At 39.9% G+C, this 16,706-nt stretch overlaps 1 protein-coding gene across 6 annotated transcripts in view; it reads right to left on the bottom strand.

Moving 5' to 3' along the window:
* The window catches only part of LOC111567116 (adhesion G-protein coupled receptor G2), a 34,061-nt gene extending 19,399 nt beyond the window's left edge, over window positions 1–14,662 (bottom strand). For all 6 annotated transcript variants that reach the window (XM_055017211.1, XM_023268026.3, XM_055017210.1 and 3 more), the window contains exons 1-29: window positions 14,472–14,662; window positions 13,057–13,130; window positions 11,856–11,927; window positions 11,673–11,743; window positions 11,070–11,563; window positions 10,073–10,109; window positions 9,950–9,987; window positions 9,742–9,872; window positions 9,580–9,658; window positions 9,378–9,430; window positions 7,628–7,669; window positions 7,455–7,522; window positions 7,298–7,341; window positions 7,155–7,194; window positions 7,008–7,042; window positions 6,781–6,908; window positions 6,542–6,668; window positions 6,215–6,393; window positions 5,928–6,132; window positions 5,285–5,441; window positions 4,454–4,618; window positions 4,170–4,292; window positions 3,765–3,810; window positions 3,571–3,674; window positions 3,343–3,467; window positions 1,779–2,150; window positions 1,355–1,638; window positions 435–536; window positions 112–273 (exon numbers count right to left, since the gene is read on the bottom strand). In XM_055017211.1, coding sequence (XP_054873186.1) covers window positions 112–273; window positions 435–536; window positions 1,355–1,638; window positions 1,779–2,150; window positions 3,343–3,467; window positions 3,571–3,674; window positions 3,765–3,810; window positions 4,170–4,292; window positions 4,454–4,618; window positions 5,285–5,441; window positions 5,928–6,132; window positions 6,215–6,393; window positions 6,542–6,668; window positions 6,781–6,908; window positions 7,008–7,042; window positions 7,155–7,194; window positions 7,298–7,341; window positions 7,455–7,522; window positions 7,628–7,669; window positions 9,378–9,430; window positions 9,580–9,658; window positions 9,742–9,872; window positions 9,950–9,987; window positions 10,073–10,109; window positions 11,070–11,563; window positions 11,673–11,743; window positions 11,856–11,927; window positions 13,057–13,130; window positions 14,472–14,563 — 3,649 coding nt within the window. In that variant the 5' untranslated portion in view covers window positions 14,564–14,662. The remainder of the gene's footprint in view (window positions 1–111; window positions 274–434; window positions 537–1,354; window positions 1,639–1,778; window positions 2,151–3,342; window positions 3,468–3,570; window positions 3,675–3,764; window positions 3,811–4,169; window positions 4,293–4,453; window positions 4,619–5,284; window positions 5,442–5,927; window positions 6,133–6,214; window positions 6,394–6,541; window positions 6,669–6,780; window positions 6,909–7,007; window positions 7,043–7,154; window positions 7,195–7,297; window positions 7,342–7,454; window positions 7,523–7,627; window positions 7,670–9,377; window positions 9,431–9,579; window positions 9,659–9,741; window positions 9,873–9,949; window positions 9,988–10,072; window positions 10,110–11,069; window positions 11,564–11,672; window positions 11,744–11,855; window positions 11,928–13,056; window positions 13,131–14,471) is intronic.
* Window positions 14,663–16,706: the final 2,044 nt, after the last annotated feature.

The raw sequence follows: 16,706 nt of genomic DNA, 5'->3' as shown, positions 1-16,706 counted from the left end.
TGATATTTCTAAAAGTGCTGTGGGCAGATGAGTAAATCACTCACAATGTGACTTAACATCTCACTGTCAGGGGAGTTGTGACAAACACAATCTCAAAATGTTTTCACTTACCAATGCCATGAGTCGCCTCTGAAGACTCGCTGAAAAGGAAAGTAGAGGAGCTGGTCGAATTGTTGTACTTGTTGGAATTGGAGGAATTTGAGGAATGAAGAGATGTTAGTTTGCTCAGTGATGATTTCTTCACAGTCTTCTGTGTTGCAGTGCGACTCCATTCTGTGAAAAGAAGTTCCAAAGAAAGGTTAAAATGTCAATTCATTTAGACCAGTCACTGGGCTTGAATCTTTCACTTTAAACCAGTAGTGCATGAATTTTAATCATACAGGTTTCTTGCTAGACTACTAGCATCAGTGAAATGTACAGTGAACATCTCTAACCTGAGTTCTCTGCTAGTCTCATTCTGCCACAGCAGAGGTAGGTCCTCCACTGCCGCCTCACATTTTCCTTCACTGCACAGTGGAATACGAATATAAAGAAACCTGCAAAACAGACAGCTTATGATGCCACAGGGACTCTTTTGGACATACAAGAACAGATTATAGAGAAGACATGGAAGCCTAACTAGATGATTTCAGTAAAACGTGGACAAAATGAAGCTAAGCGGAGAAACTGTCCACTGCAAACATCAGTTATAGTTATCACTCATTTCCCTCTTTGAACATGACCTGCTGCTCAGGTTGAAGCTCTACACATATTATACAATCAGGTATTACTATGGACATTTCAGGTGGCCTAACCTGCGGTCACATCTGAAATAAAGTAGTTTAGATAATCCAGCTAAATGTTGGATTCTTACTGGCTGGCAGATTCAGTTTGTTGCTCTCACTGACTTACTTTCTGTAATGTTAGTGACACTACAGCAATTGTTTCAGTGCATACAATGTAAACATGCTCAATTATAACGAGGGTTAAAACTACAGAATTAAAAAAAAAATGAATTGAAAAGTCTAGTGTTTTTTTTCTCTCCATATATTACTGTTGGGTTATTTGACCAAACTAAAACATGGTTTATCGTGAAACACTCTTAGTCACAACATGTTTAACATTGTTAAACATTGTTATTGAACAAAATAACATGTACATGGCATTTAAAACTACATGTTGTTAATAATCAACAACTTATAGTGATATAATGCATGTTTGTGACATAAATAACCCAACAATAATGTGAGAAATATTTGCTTTCTATCCCCAATTGAGTTGTGCTAACCTGCTTTGCACACTTCTTTTACCCAGTGACTTTGCTCTCATTCAGGTTTTGCTGGTCCCACTATTACACCCAAATATGTCGACTCACCTTGCAAGGAGTTAAAGATGGTAAAGAGGGACATGAAAGCGAGGTTAACCGGCCCCCACGCAAAAAAAGCGAAGCCCCAAGTGAGGCCCAGCAGGATGCTTATTCCCGCCATGCTGCGCACATCCTGCAGCGTGGTCCGGTGCTGAACATTGTGAGGGTTCTGCCTTTTTATCCGGCACAGCTGGACCAACACTACGATGAACATGACGAAGTTGAAGAGAAAGATGACGCAGAAATAGGCCACCACTGCCACGTAGAAGGCGATGTCATTCTTCAGCCAGCAACTGAGGGAGAGAACAAGGTTGGGTGAGAAAATAAATGGTTATTGTCGTAGCCGGTTGGATTTCATGTATCGTCAGTTTGAGCTGTTTTTTTTTTTTTTTGCATTATAATGTGTAAAGAAGCCTTAGGACAGAAAACTCACAACTCATTGCTCGTGCCATCAGAAGACCTTCCATAGGAGACAAGACCATAGTTGTCTTTGTCAATTGCAATGACAATAATGACCACGATCATGGGGACGCCCCAGCCGACCAGCGAGAACTTCAGCATGTAGCGTGATATGTAGCTGTTGAAGACTTTCACCAGAGCCAGGTACATGTGGACGGCCTCCAGTCCCATCCAGGTGAAGGCAACCAGCAGGAAGTAGTGAAGGAACCAGGCAGTGGAAATGCAAAGGCCCACAGAGTCTGGATAGAGAGCCAGCCAGGCGTCCACCAGGAAGACCAGGTTCAGCAGCAGCAGGGCCAGGCACAGCTGGATCAGGATTTTAGATGGAATGTCCTTACGAAGTTTCCTGCAGGGTTGACATGGTTCAGACAACATGAAAGAAACATCTCAGTGAATAATATATTTAAAGTAAAAAGTGCTGTAAAAACAAATCTGCCTCTTTCTAGTTTTTCTGAATTTGACTCGATCTTTATATTTCATCCTGAACTCTACAGTAGCAGTAATAAATGGCAGTCAGCTTCCTTTATTGTATGTTAAGCACCAGAGTATTTCACTTTTAAAAGAGACTCAAATCCCAGACACTTTAAACCATTAGTAACTTGATCTATCATCATCTTGTGGTCAGAAACCAAACAGGTAAATCATAGATGAGGATTAAAATGTCAGCAACCACATCAAAGCTGTACCTAAATCCTTGTTCTGGTATATTAAAAACAAAGCCAAACTGAGAAACGGTGTATCCAAGCAAGATTTAGAAAAGCTTATTCATGCTTTTAATACTTGTCTGGACTACTGTCATTCACACCTTACTTGCCTTCTTAATAAGACCATTAAACATTTGCGACTCATTTAAAATGCTGCCGCTAAAATCCTGATAAACATCAAGAAGAAAGAACAAAATACTCAGATACTTAGATCCCTGCACTGGCTTCTGGTAATCATGACATTTTATTTAAGGCCCTACTACAAGTTTCTGAATGGTCTGAGTTCTGATCAGACACAGTAAAATGCTGTTCAGTCATTACGCTGCCAACTTACATTTGCCCCAAATGTCATTATTTTTAAAAGCAAGACAGTTTATTATCAATTGCTTTTATTTAGTCAGAAAGTCTGGTCTAAACTGCCAGTACTTTTAGAAAACATGTCCGCACTGTTGTTCACTTTGCTTCATTTTTTGCTATCTTATTGTATACTTCATATTTGGCATGTTTTTTCCCTATCGTTTGTCCTTATTGCTGTATTAGTCAATCAATTTTAATTATTCTGTAGAAAGTGTGCTTTATTCAACGTATCTGTACTGTTTTAGATGCACTAAACTTAATTAATTTAATATTATCTTGTTGTATTTTCTATATTATTCTGTGTGCCTTATTTTTTTTTCACCTTTGCATGTAAAGCACTTTGAAAAAACTTACCTGCTTCCTGCTTACTTGCTTAATTGAAAAACACACAGTGGCAGGCAGACAGCAATGCATACAGGCCCATTATTAATTCTACCATACTGGATGTTGATTACTTTTATGGCTCTCAATTCTTACCCAAAGGACAAGTAGGTGAGGAGGGTGACGGACAGGAAGATGGCGGAGATTCCACAGCCGATGTAAGTGATAAAGGTGAGGATGGTGACCTGATCACCACTGGTCAGAGGCTGTCTGGAGAGGTCCTGTAAAAAACAACCCCAAAACAGAGGGAGATGAGTGGATTTCTGTTATTATTCTTATTGATTATGACAAAAAGATGGAATAAAAATCTGATTATGTTCTTACCAGAAGGATAGCAAAACTGGTTAAATGGTCACAGCCACAAACTGTCTCGTTTTCGGTGCTGTTTTGGACAGAACAGCCACTTGAATTCCAACCACCTGCTCCGTCTGCCGGTAGAAAGCATAGTTTAAAACACATTGTCCTTATTTGGTTGTTTGTATTCACTTTGATCTGAGAGACACTGTTAGATAACTTACTATTAAATGTGAAGTCCCAGAAAACGCACGTTGCCACATAGTTTCCCTGCAGTGTGGGGAAAAAGACACCAGTTTACTGTTTCTGATTCTGCATTGTGTTTTTGTTTCCTTTTTAATAATGACAGCTACAACAGTGCTCTTTCAGTATCTGTATTTGAATTGTAGCTGCACACACACACAAATTTTGAGTGGTCACGATTACTGTTCATGCAAACAAGTAACTAAAAGCATTTTTTTTCAACACACATGAAATATTTGAATAGTGCTGCTGTTTGGTTTGCTTTCTTTGCTCGTGAAGCCCGAAGCCTCAGGTAGCGCGGCATCAAACTGTTGCTTTTTAAAATAAAAAGTAAATACATCTAAGGAAGAGCTGTTGCTGAAACCAGTTTGTGAAACTGGACTTACTGGAATAGGCTCTGTGTGTCTCAGGCGAATAACCACATCGTCTTGCAGTTCTGTGATTGACAGGTTGGTCACACTTGCTCCCAGAATCCCACTATTCAGTCTGCGTTCTCCCAAGGATTGGTCCTGTATGGCCATTTAGAGACAACGTAAGTTGACACAAGACAGTTTACATTAGGAATTTAAAATGCAACCCATGTGTTTCCTTTAAAAACACAAAATCTGGGATCAAAAAACACAGACAAATTTCCTATTTTCTTATACTGATGTTAGTAAAAGGCAAAGACCTGGAACACTGTGCTCTTCTGGTAGAAATTGAACTGGACTCTGGAGACCAGCTGCTGTTCCTGGGGGGTCAGGTCCTGGGTGAGGGAGGGGGGCAGCCTGATGGAGCCTTGAGGGATGGAGGAGTCTGTTTTCACACTCCTCCTCAGCCTAGGAGCCCCACGGACCTGCAGCACACATAGAGGGACAGACTCAGGCATTACAAGCAGATTTCATCTTCATATTCAGTTTATATGGGGCACCTGACATCTGTTCTCCTGCAGTAGCAGAACTGCTTCAGGTCAACTCATTTCAGCTTCAAAACAGCATTACGTGTACAATGACGTGTAATCCAGGGATGTACCTAAAAATCATGCTAAAACTCATGTCACTGAGAGAAAGGGAAGTAGGTTGGAAGCAAAATTTATTGACCTACTGACCTTGCTGCATGTTTTGACAGATCACAAGACAAAACCACTGACTTAAACTGTGTATTGCATATTCCTTATTTAAAATCTGAAAAATCTGTTCAATAAAAAATGGAGATAAAGTATAAAAACTCACTTTAAAATGCAGTGGTGCAGAAATATGCAGCAACAAATTAAACTAGCAATACCTGAGTTACTATAGTTACTGTCCACTACTGTTAAGTATGAGTGTTTATCTAAAACATTTCATTCATCCCAACTTAAGGCTTCCAGACTGTTCAAACAGCTCCAACGCAGTTATACTAATGTAAAATAGATCTAAAATAAATTGTTGTATATCTTAAAGGCTTTTGACACATACAACATGAGTGCTGTGATCTATAGCCAAGAAAATACTCATTTAAAACTACAATCTTCATGTCATACCTGTACATTCGCGGGGTCTGAGATGGAAAAAACTGTTTCCTGAAAGTTATCGCCATCTGCTGGTTTCACAGAAAGAGCCACAGCCGGGGACAGCAGAGTCTCAGCATTTTCTCCCAAGACCAGCTTTAACCCCACTGTATCAACAATCCCTATAATCCTGACAAAAAAGGAAATTAATTAGTATTTTCAAAATAATTATCAAAGTAATATTCGTTTTGCAATTTTAGTTACAGCTGTATTTCCCATCCCCTGGTACACAGACCGTACAAGTCTTTAGAATACAGTATTTGCTACCAGGCTAAAGTGACGGTGTAAAAAGCAGAATGATTTTATTGATTATTTTTGGGGTAACTGACCTGAACTTGGCACAGTCTCTGCTGCATTTAAACAGTGCATAAAATGAAGCGAGAGAGCAACATACATGTAAAGTCATATGACCCCCTAAGTAACTTCATTTTTGTGTTCATGTTGAAATCAGCTGTTGAGAGCAGTTGTGCTCCAGTTATGTATGTATTTTGTGCCTCCAAGTGTGACAGTCTGCAAAAATATACCCCAAATAAAAAAATATTTGAATCCAAATTGCCTAAACCATACACAATATAGTCCAATAATTTGGAGATTAACATATATGTTCATCTGTAACCTGTTGGAAGAACTTGACAGCGTCTCCGGTGAAGCATCCAACAGATTACTGACGATATTGACGGAGATGTTTCCCAGCACCAGGCTCACAGTTGGACCCGACAAAAGGTCCTCCAGCTCAGACACCAGCTGATCCACCTGACTGGAGTTCAGCTGAGACGCGTTTCTACTCAGCTCCAGCAGGGCGTTGGCTCGGTCTTCAGCGTCTGTCACCACAATTTAGAGGGTTACTGCAGCGATGTTATGCTATTACAAATGTGGCAACACAGTGCTGAGAACATAACGCACCTATTTCAGTGGTTGTTGGACTTTCTGATGGGGTGGTATTCAAGACTTCTGTTGTGTTCTGTTGTGCTGTAGTCGTGTTGTTTGGTTGTATGGTTGTCACATTTGGACTGATTGTGGTGAACCCAGCCTGGACAACACACTGTTCCTGCAGCAGCACAACGAGACTTTTTCCATTTTGACTATAAAGAAAAATAAGACAAATTACTTGAGTGAAAGTATTTGTTGAATTTTTGCATCAGTCCCTGAAAAATTTACAGGTATTATCAGGTTCAGTGAGTTTGCAAATTTAGTTGTGCAGAGGATGATGTGAAAGGGAGATCAACAAACCAAGGGAGGCTGTTACTCGCTTGGATTTCTGTACAAAAGTTAGCAGGTGTTAGGTTAATGGCGATCAATAAACCAGTGAACTGGGATTGCAGCAGATCATCGCCGGCTTCTAAATCTCCACAAATCGCTGCATGAAATATAAAACAAAACACAAATGAGATGTTTTACAGAACACAGCTGCAGTTATTCCTTGACTGTATGAACAGACTAACTTGTTTTTCTGTGGATAACGTACACACCTGCTCGGCTCACTCGCCCATTAAAATGGATTTGTTTCTCAGACTGAAGCACATTCTTCACAGCTGTTGCCACAGACCAGATAGGAACTTCACGGGCAAATCCTAAAATCACCCCGCAGCGTAGAGCGCTAGAAATAAAAGATCAAAAGTGCACAGATTTCAGTCAGTATGAGATGTTGTTCCCAGAAAAGTACTGAGATAAAACATTATAACATGATTAGACTCACTTTTGTGCTGTGACTCCACAGACAACAGTGAGATTCTGGAGAGAAATTTCCATTTTAGTGATAGTAATAGGAAAATATTTAATATTTTTTTGCCTTTATTTGATTAAAGAGTAAAGAGAGACAGGACATTATTCAGCATCTGGTTACCTTGTATTCAGATGCAATGATAGCCAGTGGACATGGAACACTGCAAAGGGAAATTCCAAAGATTGTGATTTAGCTTTAATTTTAATAAACTATATTTATTGATGTAAAATGGGATTCTATACGTTTTCAGAAGACCAACTTACTCTGCACGTGGCGGGCAAAGTGGTGCTTGTTTCACCTCAGAAATCTGTGAGATTTAAAAAGAGTTTCATGCAGCAAGAACTGATTTATGTAGATTAATTTGCTAACAATGCAGAAACATAAATGTATGCATTCTCTCTGTGTGAGCAGTGAAGTTACCACAGAGGAGACATATGAAGAGGTGATGTTGGGATGTCGTATTGAAATGTCAAAACTGTAGTATGCATCTGAAATCAAAGAAGCAAAATTAAGCTTTCAGAAAAAGTTAGAAAAATCTTTCAGACATGATAAATTAGATAAATAGGGGATTTGATAAGTGATAAAACACTAACCAGATCCATTGCAATAAGCAGAGCAGCTGCAGTTCTTGTTGCCTGAAATAAAGCAAAGAAAACAAGTTGGTTTACCATATTTAAACATCAGTGTGACCAGAATGGCACATGCTTTATTTAATCTGTCTTTGTTTATCACATTTTGTATCATTGTGCAATAAAATGAGGAATAATGAGGTGAAGAGATGGCTAGTCTACACATCTGACTTCCTCCTAAATTATTATCAGAGTTTTGGTTCTCGTTAGTCTGTTTCAGCATTATTCACTCCATTTCCAGAAAGCTCAGTCAAATTCAAATTGTAGATTATAAACATGTCACACTGTTCAAAACAAGTTTTGCGTTGACTATCATACTATTTAAAAAAGCTAGCACACTTCTTTGCTACACCTTACGGCTCAGCTCCCTCTTCACCATGACAGTTCGATACAACGCCTGCATTACTGCACCAATCCGCCTGTCCATCTCACGCTCCACTTTTCCGTCACTCGTGAACAAGATCTCGAGATACTTGAACTCCTTCGCTTGCGGAAGCAACTCCCCCCCAACCCAGAGGGAGCAATCCACCGGTTTCCGGCAGAGAACCATGGCCTCGGACTTGGAGGTGCTAATCCGCATCCCTGCCACTTCACACTCGGCTGCAAACCGCTCCAGTGCGTGCTGAAGGTCATGATGTGTGGAAGCCAACAGAACCACATCATCTGCAAAAGGCAGAGATGTGATCCTGAAGTCCCCACACCAGACACTCTCCTCACCCTGACTGCGCCTTGAGAGCCTGTCCATGAAAATCACGAACAGGATCGGAGACAAGAGGCAGCCCTGATGGAGTCCAGCACCCACTGGAAATGTGTTTGACTTTGTGCCAAGTATGCGGACACAGCTCTCACTTTGGTTGTACAGGGACCGAATGGCTCGTGTCAGCGAGCCCGGTACCCCATACTCCCGCAGTGCCCCCCACAGAGCCCCTCGGGGGACACGGTCGTAGGCCTTCTCCAGATCCACAAAACACATGTAGACTGGTAGGTCGAACTTCCATGACCCCCTCAGCAGCTCCGCAAGAGTAAAGAGCTGGTCCACTGTTCCATGACCAGGACGGAATCCGCATTGTTCCTCCTGAATCCGAGGTTCGACAATCGGTTGGAGCCTCCCTTCCAGCACCCAAGAGTAAACTTTTCCGGGGAGGCTGAGAAGTGTGATACCCCTGTAGTTGGCGCACACTCTCCGGTCCCCGTTTTTGAAAATGAGGACCACCACCATAGCCTCCCCGAACTCCACCCACACCAGAGTTTTTGCTTCTGCGACTGCCGCAGCTGCTGCCCTTTTGGCCAACCGGTATCCATGGGCTGCTTCAGGAGACCCCCGGACTCCCAGGATCATAGGGACACTCAAACCCCTCCACCGCGATAAGGTGGCGACTCCTCGGGGGGGACACTATAACCGGTAACAGCTTTTTTTTTTTTCAGGCTTCTATTGGTCATCATGGTTTTAGAGTTTGGTTTATATCACTGCCTGCTGTGTGGCCTTGACTATGCTTAATTGTTTTTTAATGTGGACTTGGCCTCAGTAACAGTACAGTCTAATCAGCAGAACAGACTACATATTTACTTTAGACAACCTAATGTGTTTTGGACGTTCTGAATAATTTTAAATTCCATCTAAGACGCATCAACATGTGGTAAAAAGTTTAAAAGACAAATACCTCGATGATTTTGTGCAATTTCAGTATGTTTAAATGAAATGTTCTGAGCTCACCACAGGTAGTTGTGTTGCTTTGTGGAACCACATATGCAGTTCCAGACTCTATGCTGTTGAAAAATAGAAGACACATCTGATTAAAAGACAAAAAGAAATAAGAATGTAGCTCAATCCCAATAACCTAAAACACATTCTTTCAAATGCTGATTCAATTAATTAGTTCAAGAAGCACAAACATAGTTAATATCAACCATCTTACCATGATGTACTGCCCAGGCCAGAATAGATGCAACTGTTCACCTCTTCTAGGTTGCTGTTGCACTCATTTTTAAGCTGATCTGATCAATGACACAGATGATTGATTGCATTATGTGAACTTATTAGGTGGGTAACTGTGTGTTTTAGAGCATGCATCACTTACTCAGTTTATCGATCCTGTTTCCCACCACATGGATGTTAGTGGAGTTTTTAGTGGCCTTACAGAGAGTATGGAGGATACAACATGGAAGAACTGTCTGACTCAGCCACAGCATCACAGAACATGTGGTGTTCCTGAAGTAAAATATCAGTGTTAACAAGCAGACTGAGATACATTTGTTCAATTGAATGAAAAGTGTTATTTCACTTACCTTATTGCAGTTTTTATGTTGCATGACACTTCCATTCCCTGTTTAAACACAAATCAGGGTGAATTCACGCAGCCTTTATATTCATCGACTCACACTGAGAGATACATTGAATTGTTAACTTACTTGAAACAGGCTGACTGTTCTACTATGTCTGATCCCACTGAAAAGTAAATTGAGACATTGGCATTACTGAGTCATTTTACATGCTTCATGACTCATCTCAGATTGTGTAACTGTTTCTCTACTGTTACTGATGTCACATAAACATTTCACTAGTTTAACGGGAAAAGCAAAACCAGTATTGTGTGGTTAAGGAGGATTTATAGGAAAAGAAAGGAAACTCCGTGCGCCATCTTCTTTTAACCACCACCTATGGTTGCAGTTCAACTAAGACAGTCTCACCTTTAACTCTAATACTACCAGCACATTCAACATACAAGCACCACCGACTAAGATCCCCAAGAATTAACTACTGTTAGAAACGGCCATTGCAAAATTTAACCTTTTCTCTTCATTATTGCTTATCAATTTATTTCTGGGAATTTACAGTTCATTTGAACATAGTGTGAAACAAAAATAGATACTTTTCTTTAACAGTGTGTGATACTTTAAATTAGGAGCTATGGCAAACACAAACTCAATAAACAGTTCCATCATTTAAATTTGCATTGGTGGAGTTAGGTGTTTTTGACTGACTCCAATACATTTTTCAAAAAGCGCTAATTAAGAGAGAAACAGAAAACAATGATATAGAGTCATTAGGAAGAAAAAGTCATGAAAAATTGGGATGACAGCATAAAGCACGTGTGAGATTTGACAAATAGTAAATCTCTGGTGCCAGTGAGAGTAAGGTTAATCTTAAATCTAATAAATTTTATTGGAGGAAATTGTTCCTATTGTATGAATTTGGGTGGAATCTGTCACTAACAAATTATGACATTTGAAGTTTACTTCCTTAATTGGTTCATTATTACAGGAGCACAATTGCAACAATAGAATAAGATGCTGCAAAAAAAAATCTAAAATTGTCTTCAGCATTTTCTCCTCCTAGAAAATTATCCATCCTTTAAGTTTTCCATTCACTCATCCACTCACTTCATAGAAATCATTGCACTGATACCTGCTTTGTGTCAAACTGCCACTGACTTGACGGACTGCACGTAGCCCGCTTGTATTCCGTGGTGGTGGTGGCGGTGCAGTTGCTGTGGTGATGACATTTGTTGTAGCACTGTTTGTACTGGTGCTTTGTGATGTTGTTGTTGTAGCTGTAGTTGCACTGGTGCTTTGTGATGTTGTTGTTGTAGCTGTAGTTGCACTGGTGCTTTGTGATGCTGTTGTTGCAGCTATAGCTGCATTGGTGTTTTGTGGCACTGTAGAAGTTGCCACTGTAGTTGTGGTGTTGCCTTCTGCAGTTGTGCTGTAGTTTTGTAGCATTGTAGTTGTAACAGCTGTTGTCATGTTAAAAATTTGCAGTGTTGTTGTTACCGCCATTGCAGGTGTTGTTTCGTTTAAGGTGCTCGTAGGCGTAGTTTGTGGAGAGGTGGGTGCGGCTGTTGTTTTGTCAGGGTTTGGAGACATACAGTTCTCCAGCGTGTTTTGAAACACCTGGTCCAGCTGAGAGAAGAAAAAAAAAACATGATGCTCATACAATGAACTGACAGAATGCAATCATACATCTGGTATGTTAAGAAGTAATTTGTCTATAAAAAGCTTCCCTACATACCCAGACAATAACTTCTGCTTCATTTGTCGTCTGTTCAGTGACATCCACAGTGACGTCAATAAAGTAGTATACTGCCATAACAAAGGAAGGGAGGTTTGAGAAAATAGTTAATTCATGCCAGCAGCTAGTTACACAGGCTTAGACTTGCCAGGGAGTTGAATGATTTTGTTAAGTTTCATTTACCTGAGGTTTGTGCAAGTGTTGCAGGAACAGGAAGACTGGAAGGAGCAGCAGAGGCCTGGCAGTGAGGTTGACCTGATTTGGAAAAACAACAGAATTACCAGTCTGAGTGTATGATGGAGCCATACACTGGTGGTGTATGTTACACTCTAAACGTCAGGGCAAAGTTATCAGGCATTGTTATGGAACAGTTTTGGTGTACACATTTGAATTTAGGCTTAGGATTTTGTTACTGAATATAAAAAATAAATAAGAAATAAACAAAACAAGAATACATCATGAAACACTTCTGGCAATTTTCTTTATAATCGGCTGTGGATATCATTTATGTGTGTTAGTTGCCCAAAGTTGTTGAAATACACTTTTATTTCCTCAGTTTGTCCTAGAGGGAAATTAACAGATATTTCTCCAGACATAACTGAGTTCCGTTCACCATCATGAGATTTTGACCATTTTCTCCTTCCTCTTAAACTCAGCTCTTGATTAATAGCCTTCATGTCATGTCAGTTCAACCCCAGTTTAAGATCTTAAAATGGTTATTTTTGTTATCTTTATTTATGGTGACCTCTTGAGCGAACACTAAAACCCAAAAGAAAACTTGATTGGCTTAAAAAGGTCTCACTTTAAAGATCTACGTATGATTTACATATGAACCTGAGTTTCCAATTTATTTGTCTCAAATTTCGCTGATGAATTTTTTTTTTGAAAAGTCAAGCACTTGAAAATTAACTCCTGCTTTTCTTGTGCTTTTCTTGTGTTTCTCCCATTATTCTCAGGACAGGAAAGAATGATATGTACATATTTGTTCTGGGGGCAGTTTAAGAAAATCAAACCTGTAATATCCAAATACAAAGTTGATTTATTTCTGATTAGACAAACAAAAGACTCTTGTGAGGACCAACATTTTTTTCTGGGCTTCCTCTTTGCCATATTTTCCATCTTCCTCTGCTCAAAAGCTACAGAACTGTGACATTTGTGCAACAAGTAAACAGACAACAATCAGACTAGACCAACAGGTTACAGTATGAATTAGAAAGGAATCTGACTTGTTCATGAGTGTTTGCATGCCAGACATTGCGGTTTGTAAACAGTGGAGCAGAGTTGTCCTTCCAGATAACATGAGTTGACAGATGTCTCTGTTCCATTGTCTGCCACAACCTTTTTTTTTCCAGTTCTATCTGGTATAGCTGATGTCAAGTCATACCTGCCAGGAAGACAAGAAGCAGGAGTATCTGTGAGCAGTGTAGACATCTAAGACGAGAGCCAGGCCTGTTCACTCTGTAACACAACAAATACAGTTACAGGCATGCTTTTTAAAATGTTCAGTGAGGTGTAAATGAGGGGCTAAACTTCTTTCTATTGACATCTGGCACATTTGTCAGAAGGAAGGGTCAGAATGAGTCACACCAGAAACTTCCCACGCCAATTGTTACATCACACTCATGCTAATAAATGCTGAAACGTTTTAAATGTTTTATCTTTGCTTCTGATAATTTAGTTGTACATGTCCTGCACACATGAATGATGCCAAATCAAACACTTGTTAAAGTACAATCTAACAGAGCAAACACATTTATCATCTCTTTGGGAAAGTGCAAATGCTAATATATAGAGTTGTTAATACTCTATTGTATGGACGCATATTAGTTCCCATGAACAAATGATAAATGTTTGCCAGGGCCAGAGCTTTTCAGAGCAGTTTACATGTGTTATGAAGCTGTACTGTTATGATGCAGTGAAGTAGGAGTAATGTGATAGTGGAAGATTGCTTTTAGAATTTACTAAACTCAGCAACACAGATATAATAAAACCATCTTGTCTTTTTTTGAGAAGAGAAAGAGCAAATAATCCCCAGGATTCACTGTTAAAAAGTTACAACTCTTCAGAGACTCTTGAATTCTGTAGTTTGAGAAAACACGCTAAGCTTAAATTTGCTGCACATCTTTGTTAAATTGCCTTGCAGATAGAAAATCCGTGGTTTGTGCCCTGGCCTGTGATCTTTCTACATGGAGTTTGCATGTTCTCCCTGTGCATGTGTGGGTTTTCTCTGACTGCCCCGGCTTCCTCCCACAGTCCAAAAACATGCTGAGGTTAATTGATAATTCTAAATTGTCCGTAGGGGTGAATGCGAGTGTGATTGTTTGTCTGGATATGTAGCCCAGTGATAGACTGGTGACCTGTCAAGGGTGTCCCCGTCATCTCCCTAAGTCAACTGAGATAGACTCCAGCCCCCTGCGACCCTACAGAGGAATAAGCGGTGCATAGATAATGGATGGATCTTTGTTAAATTAAGATATGGTTGTGTCTCTTCACAGTTATCAGGTTAGTATTCAATTTAACCTAAGACGTATCTTCTTCTGTAATTTTTACTTATCTTAAAATTGCTTTAAACTTTGTGTTTTTTTTTAACATAACCTAAAAGTCACTAAACAAAGAAAAAAAAAATAAGATAATGTGACAAAAAGGAGGAAAAAGTGGTCAGATGTCAGAGGTTTACAATTCTATAAAGGACGTGCTCTCCATGTAAACATGCGCATGCTAAACTAACAAGTTCAATAATCTAGCAGTAAATAGTCCAAATGAAGGAAAAGAAGACCCCACCTCCACCACTAACTTTACCTGGCAGAGGGAGCAAACATGTGCCGACATGAAACTCTGTCTGAACAATATCCGGGAGCTTTCATGACTTTCTCTTCATTTTCAGGCAGCATCACTCCTCCTGAGTTAAAATCCAAATGAAACTAAACCACAAACATTACATATCATGACTAGAACAAGGCAGGTGCTGTTGGCTGTGTGCTATGCAGGTTCACTGTGACTTTCTCATGCAGAATCAATAGCTGACACGCCCCTGAAACGTCAATGCGAACAGGTGGACGTTACAAACATTCACTTAAGCTCCTGCATGTCTCAGTCAGCGGTTTTCCAACACCTGAAGAGTAAACTGTTGGATTTTACACAAGATCAGAAAAGACCTATTGTGCTTTATTATGAGCCTAAAAATGTATTATACTCCTCTAATTTCTCTGTAGGTTTTGATAAGGGAAGAGATTTAAGTGTTTCTATTTGTGTTTGGTTGTACAGGTGTGCCTCAGGGCGTGTCCTCCCAACCATGTGAGTGTTTACAGACACAGACATGACTGAAACAAGTGTTTCCAGGGCAACGCTAGAGAGCTCAAAGAGTCGTGTCATTGAAACATTTACTGAAGAAGTCACGCACCATTATAGCTATGTCATGTTATGCACCTGTTTTTCTGGCCTGACAATGGAGAGATACATTGTCTGTCACTCACATTAACACACATTTACTTCCTTCACAGTTGTAGCTCTTAAACATGTATTCAACGCCCTATTAAAACACGGAAATTGCGGAAATTGCCATTTGTTTATTGGACACTGAGAAAATGACAATCAGGTCAGGCGCCCTGTCAAAAAATGCTCTAATAATAATAACAATAACCTCTTTATTAGTGTCATGAATGGAGGTCAAGGGTCAATCTGGAGTTTTGTAATTGAAAAAAACACTAATTGGGGAAAAAAAAAAACACAAGACCAGCTCCGTTATGCTAATGAAAAATATAAGCAAGGAATCCAGAATTTCATTATTTAAAAACCTGACAACCTCAAGAGTTGTTGTAACCTCTGCATTACAGCAAACTGTTTGTGATATAAGCAGTCAAAACACAGAAAAAAAAAATAGCTACAATTCATAATCCACTCATTTAATTATATACTGGTGCCAAATGGATCTGACACTAGGCAGGTATAAACAGGTCAAACACAAAAAAAATAAAAACTGTGTCTCTGTCTGTCCACCAGGAGGACAATCACAAAGTCATCTTTTCACATCTTTCTTTTCATTTCAGCCGAGATTACAGTCGCGATGACGTCAGAGCAGATCTTTGAAGCTTTACAGCCTTGAAGTGGATTTTTCTATCTGTCTGAGATATAAAGAGTGATAGATAAATTGTTTTGATGTCCATTGTGTAGTCATTGAAACAGATCACTATGATCCTCAAATAGTTGTTTGGGCCTAAAGAAATCCGGGTGTCTTCAGCGCTGAGCTGTGTTGTTTTCCATGTGATGCTCCTTCCATCCACCAGATGTCCTCAGTTTTCATTCTATCAGCCACACCCACACTACCTGCACACAGTTCCTCCATAAACTCACATGTCCCACCTTTTAAAAGCTCCTGTCTGGTTTTGAACTTTACTTTCCAGCAACCTTCCCACATGCCTGTAAGCTCCCACTGTGTTCATTAGCGGACTCGGACGGCATGAATTGGTCTTTAACCACAACAAACTCTTTCTCTCTGCCTGTTCTTGGTCTGCATATGTAGAAATCTCACTGTGACTGTTAATGGTGCAGTGCAACTTCAGACACTGACCGAGTGGAATGACATTGTTTTTTGTGGAGCTGAGGGGCCTCCTTACTGTTTTGAGGGGTTTGTAACGAACTACAGTAGGTGGTTTTCTGTCTTTGTGCAGTTTAGTGCACAGAAGCCTGAAAATCCAACAAACTGAGCAGAATGATATCGACTTCTCATGTTTACATTCAGTGGTTTTCTTAGTTTAAAATCATTCTGCAGAACATTTTTTGTGATACTAAGGGTGAGGTGGCAGCCACCTTCTCTACACATAACTTTCCCTTTGATGATGGAAAGTTTTCCAGACAGTGAGGTTGCAGATTGCAACAACTGAATGCCTTTCGCCTGACAGATTCTGTGAAAGATGACTTCCTTCTTCTGGGCTCACTCTAAGCTAACAAAAACACTTCTCTCAGGTGGCCATGCACTAATGAAATCATAATTTTGATTAAATTATTCAATTTCTGCCTTTAGATCTCAATGTCCTA

Source organism: Amphiprion ocellaris, chromosome 14 (genome assembly GCF_022539595.1).
Source record: "Amphiprion ocellaris isolate individual 3 ecotype Okinawa chromosome 14, ASM2253959v1, whole genome shotgun sequence".
Classification (NCBI taxonomy): domain Eukaryota; kingdom Metazoa; phylum Chordata; class Actinopteri; family Pomacentridae; genus Amphiprion; species Amphiprion ocellaris.
The sequence above is the reverse complement of the archived record's forward strand: the minus strand, read 5'-3'. Positions and strand labels throughout refer to the sequence as shown.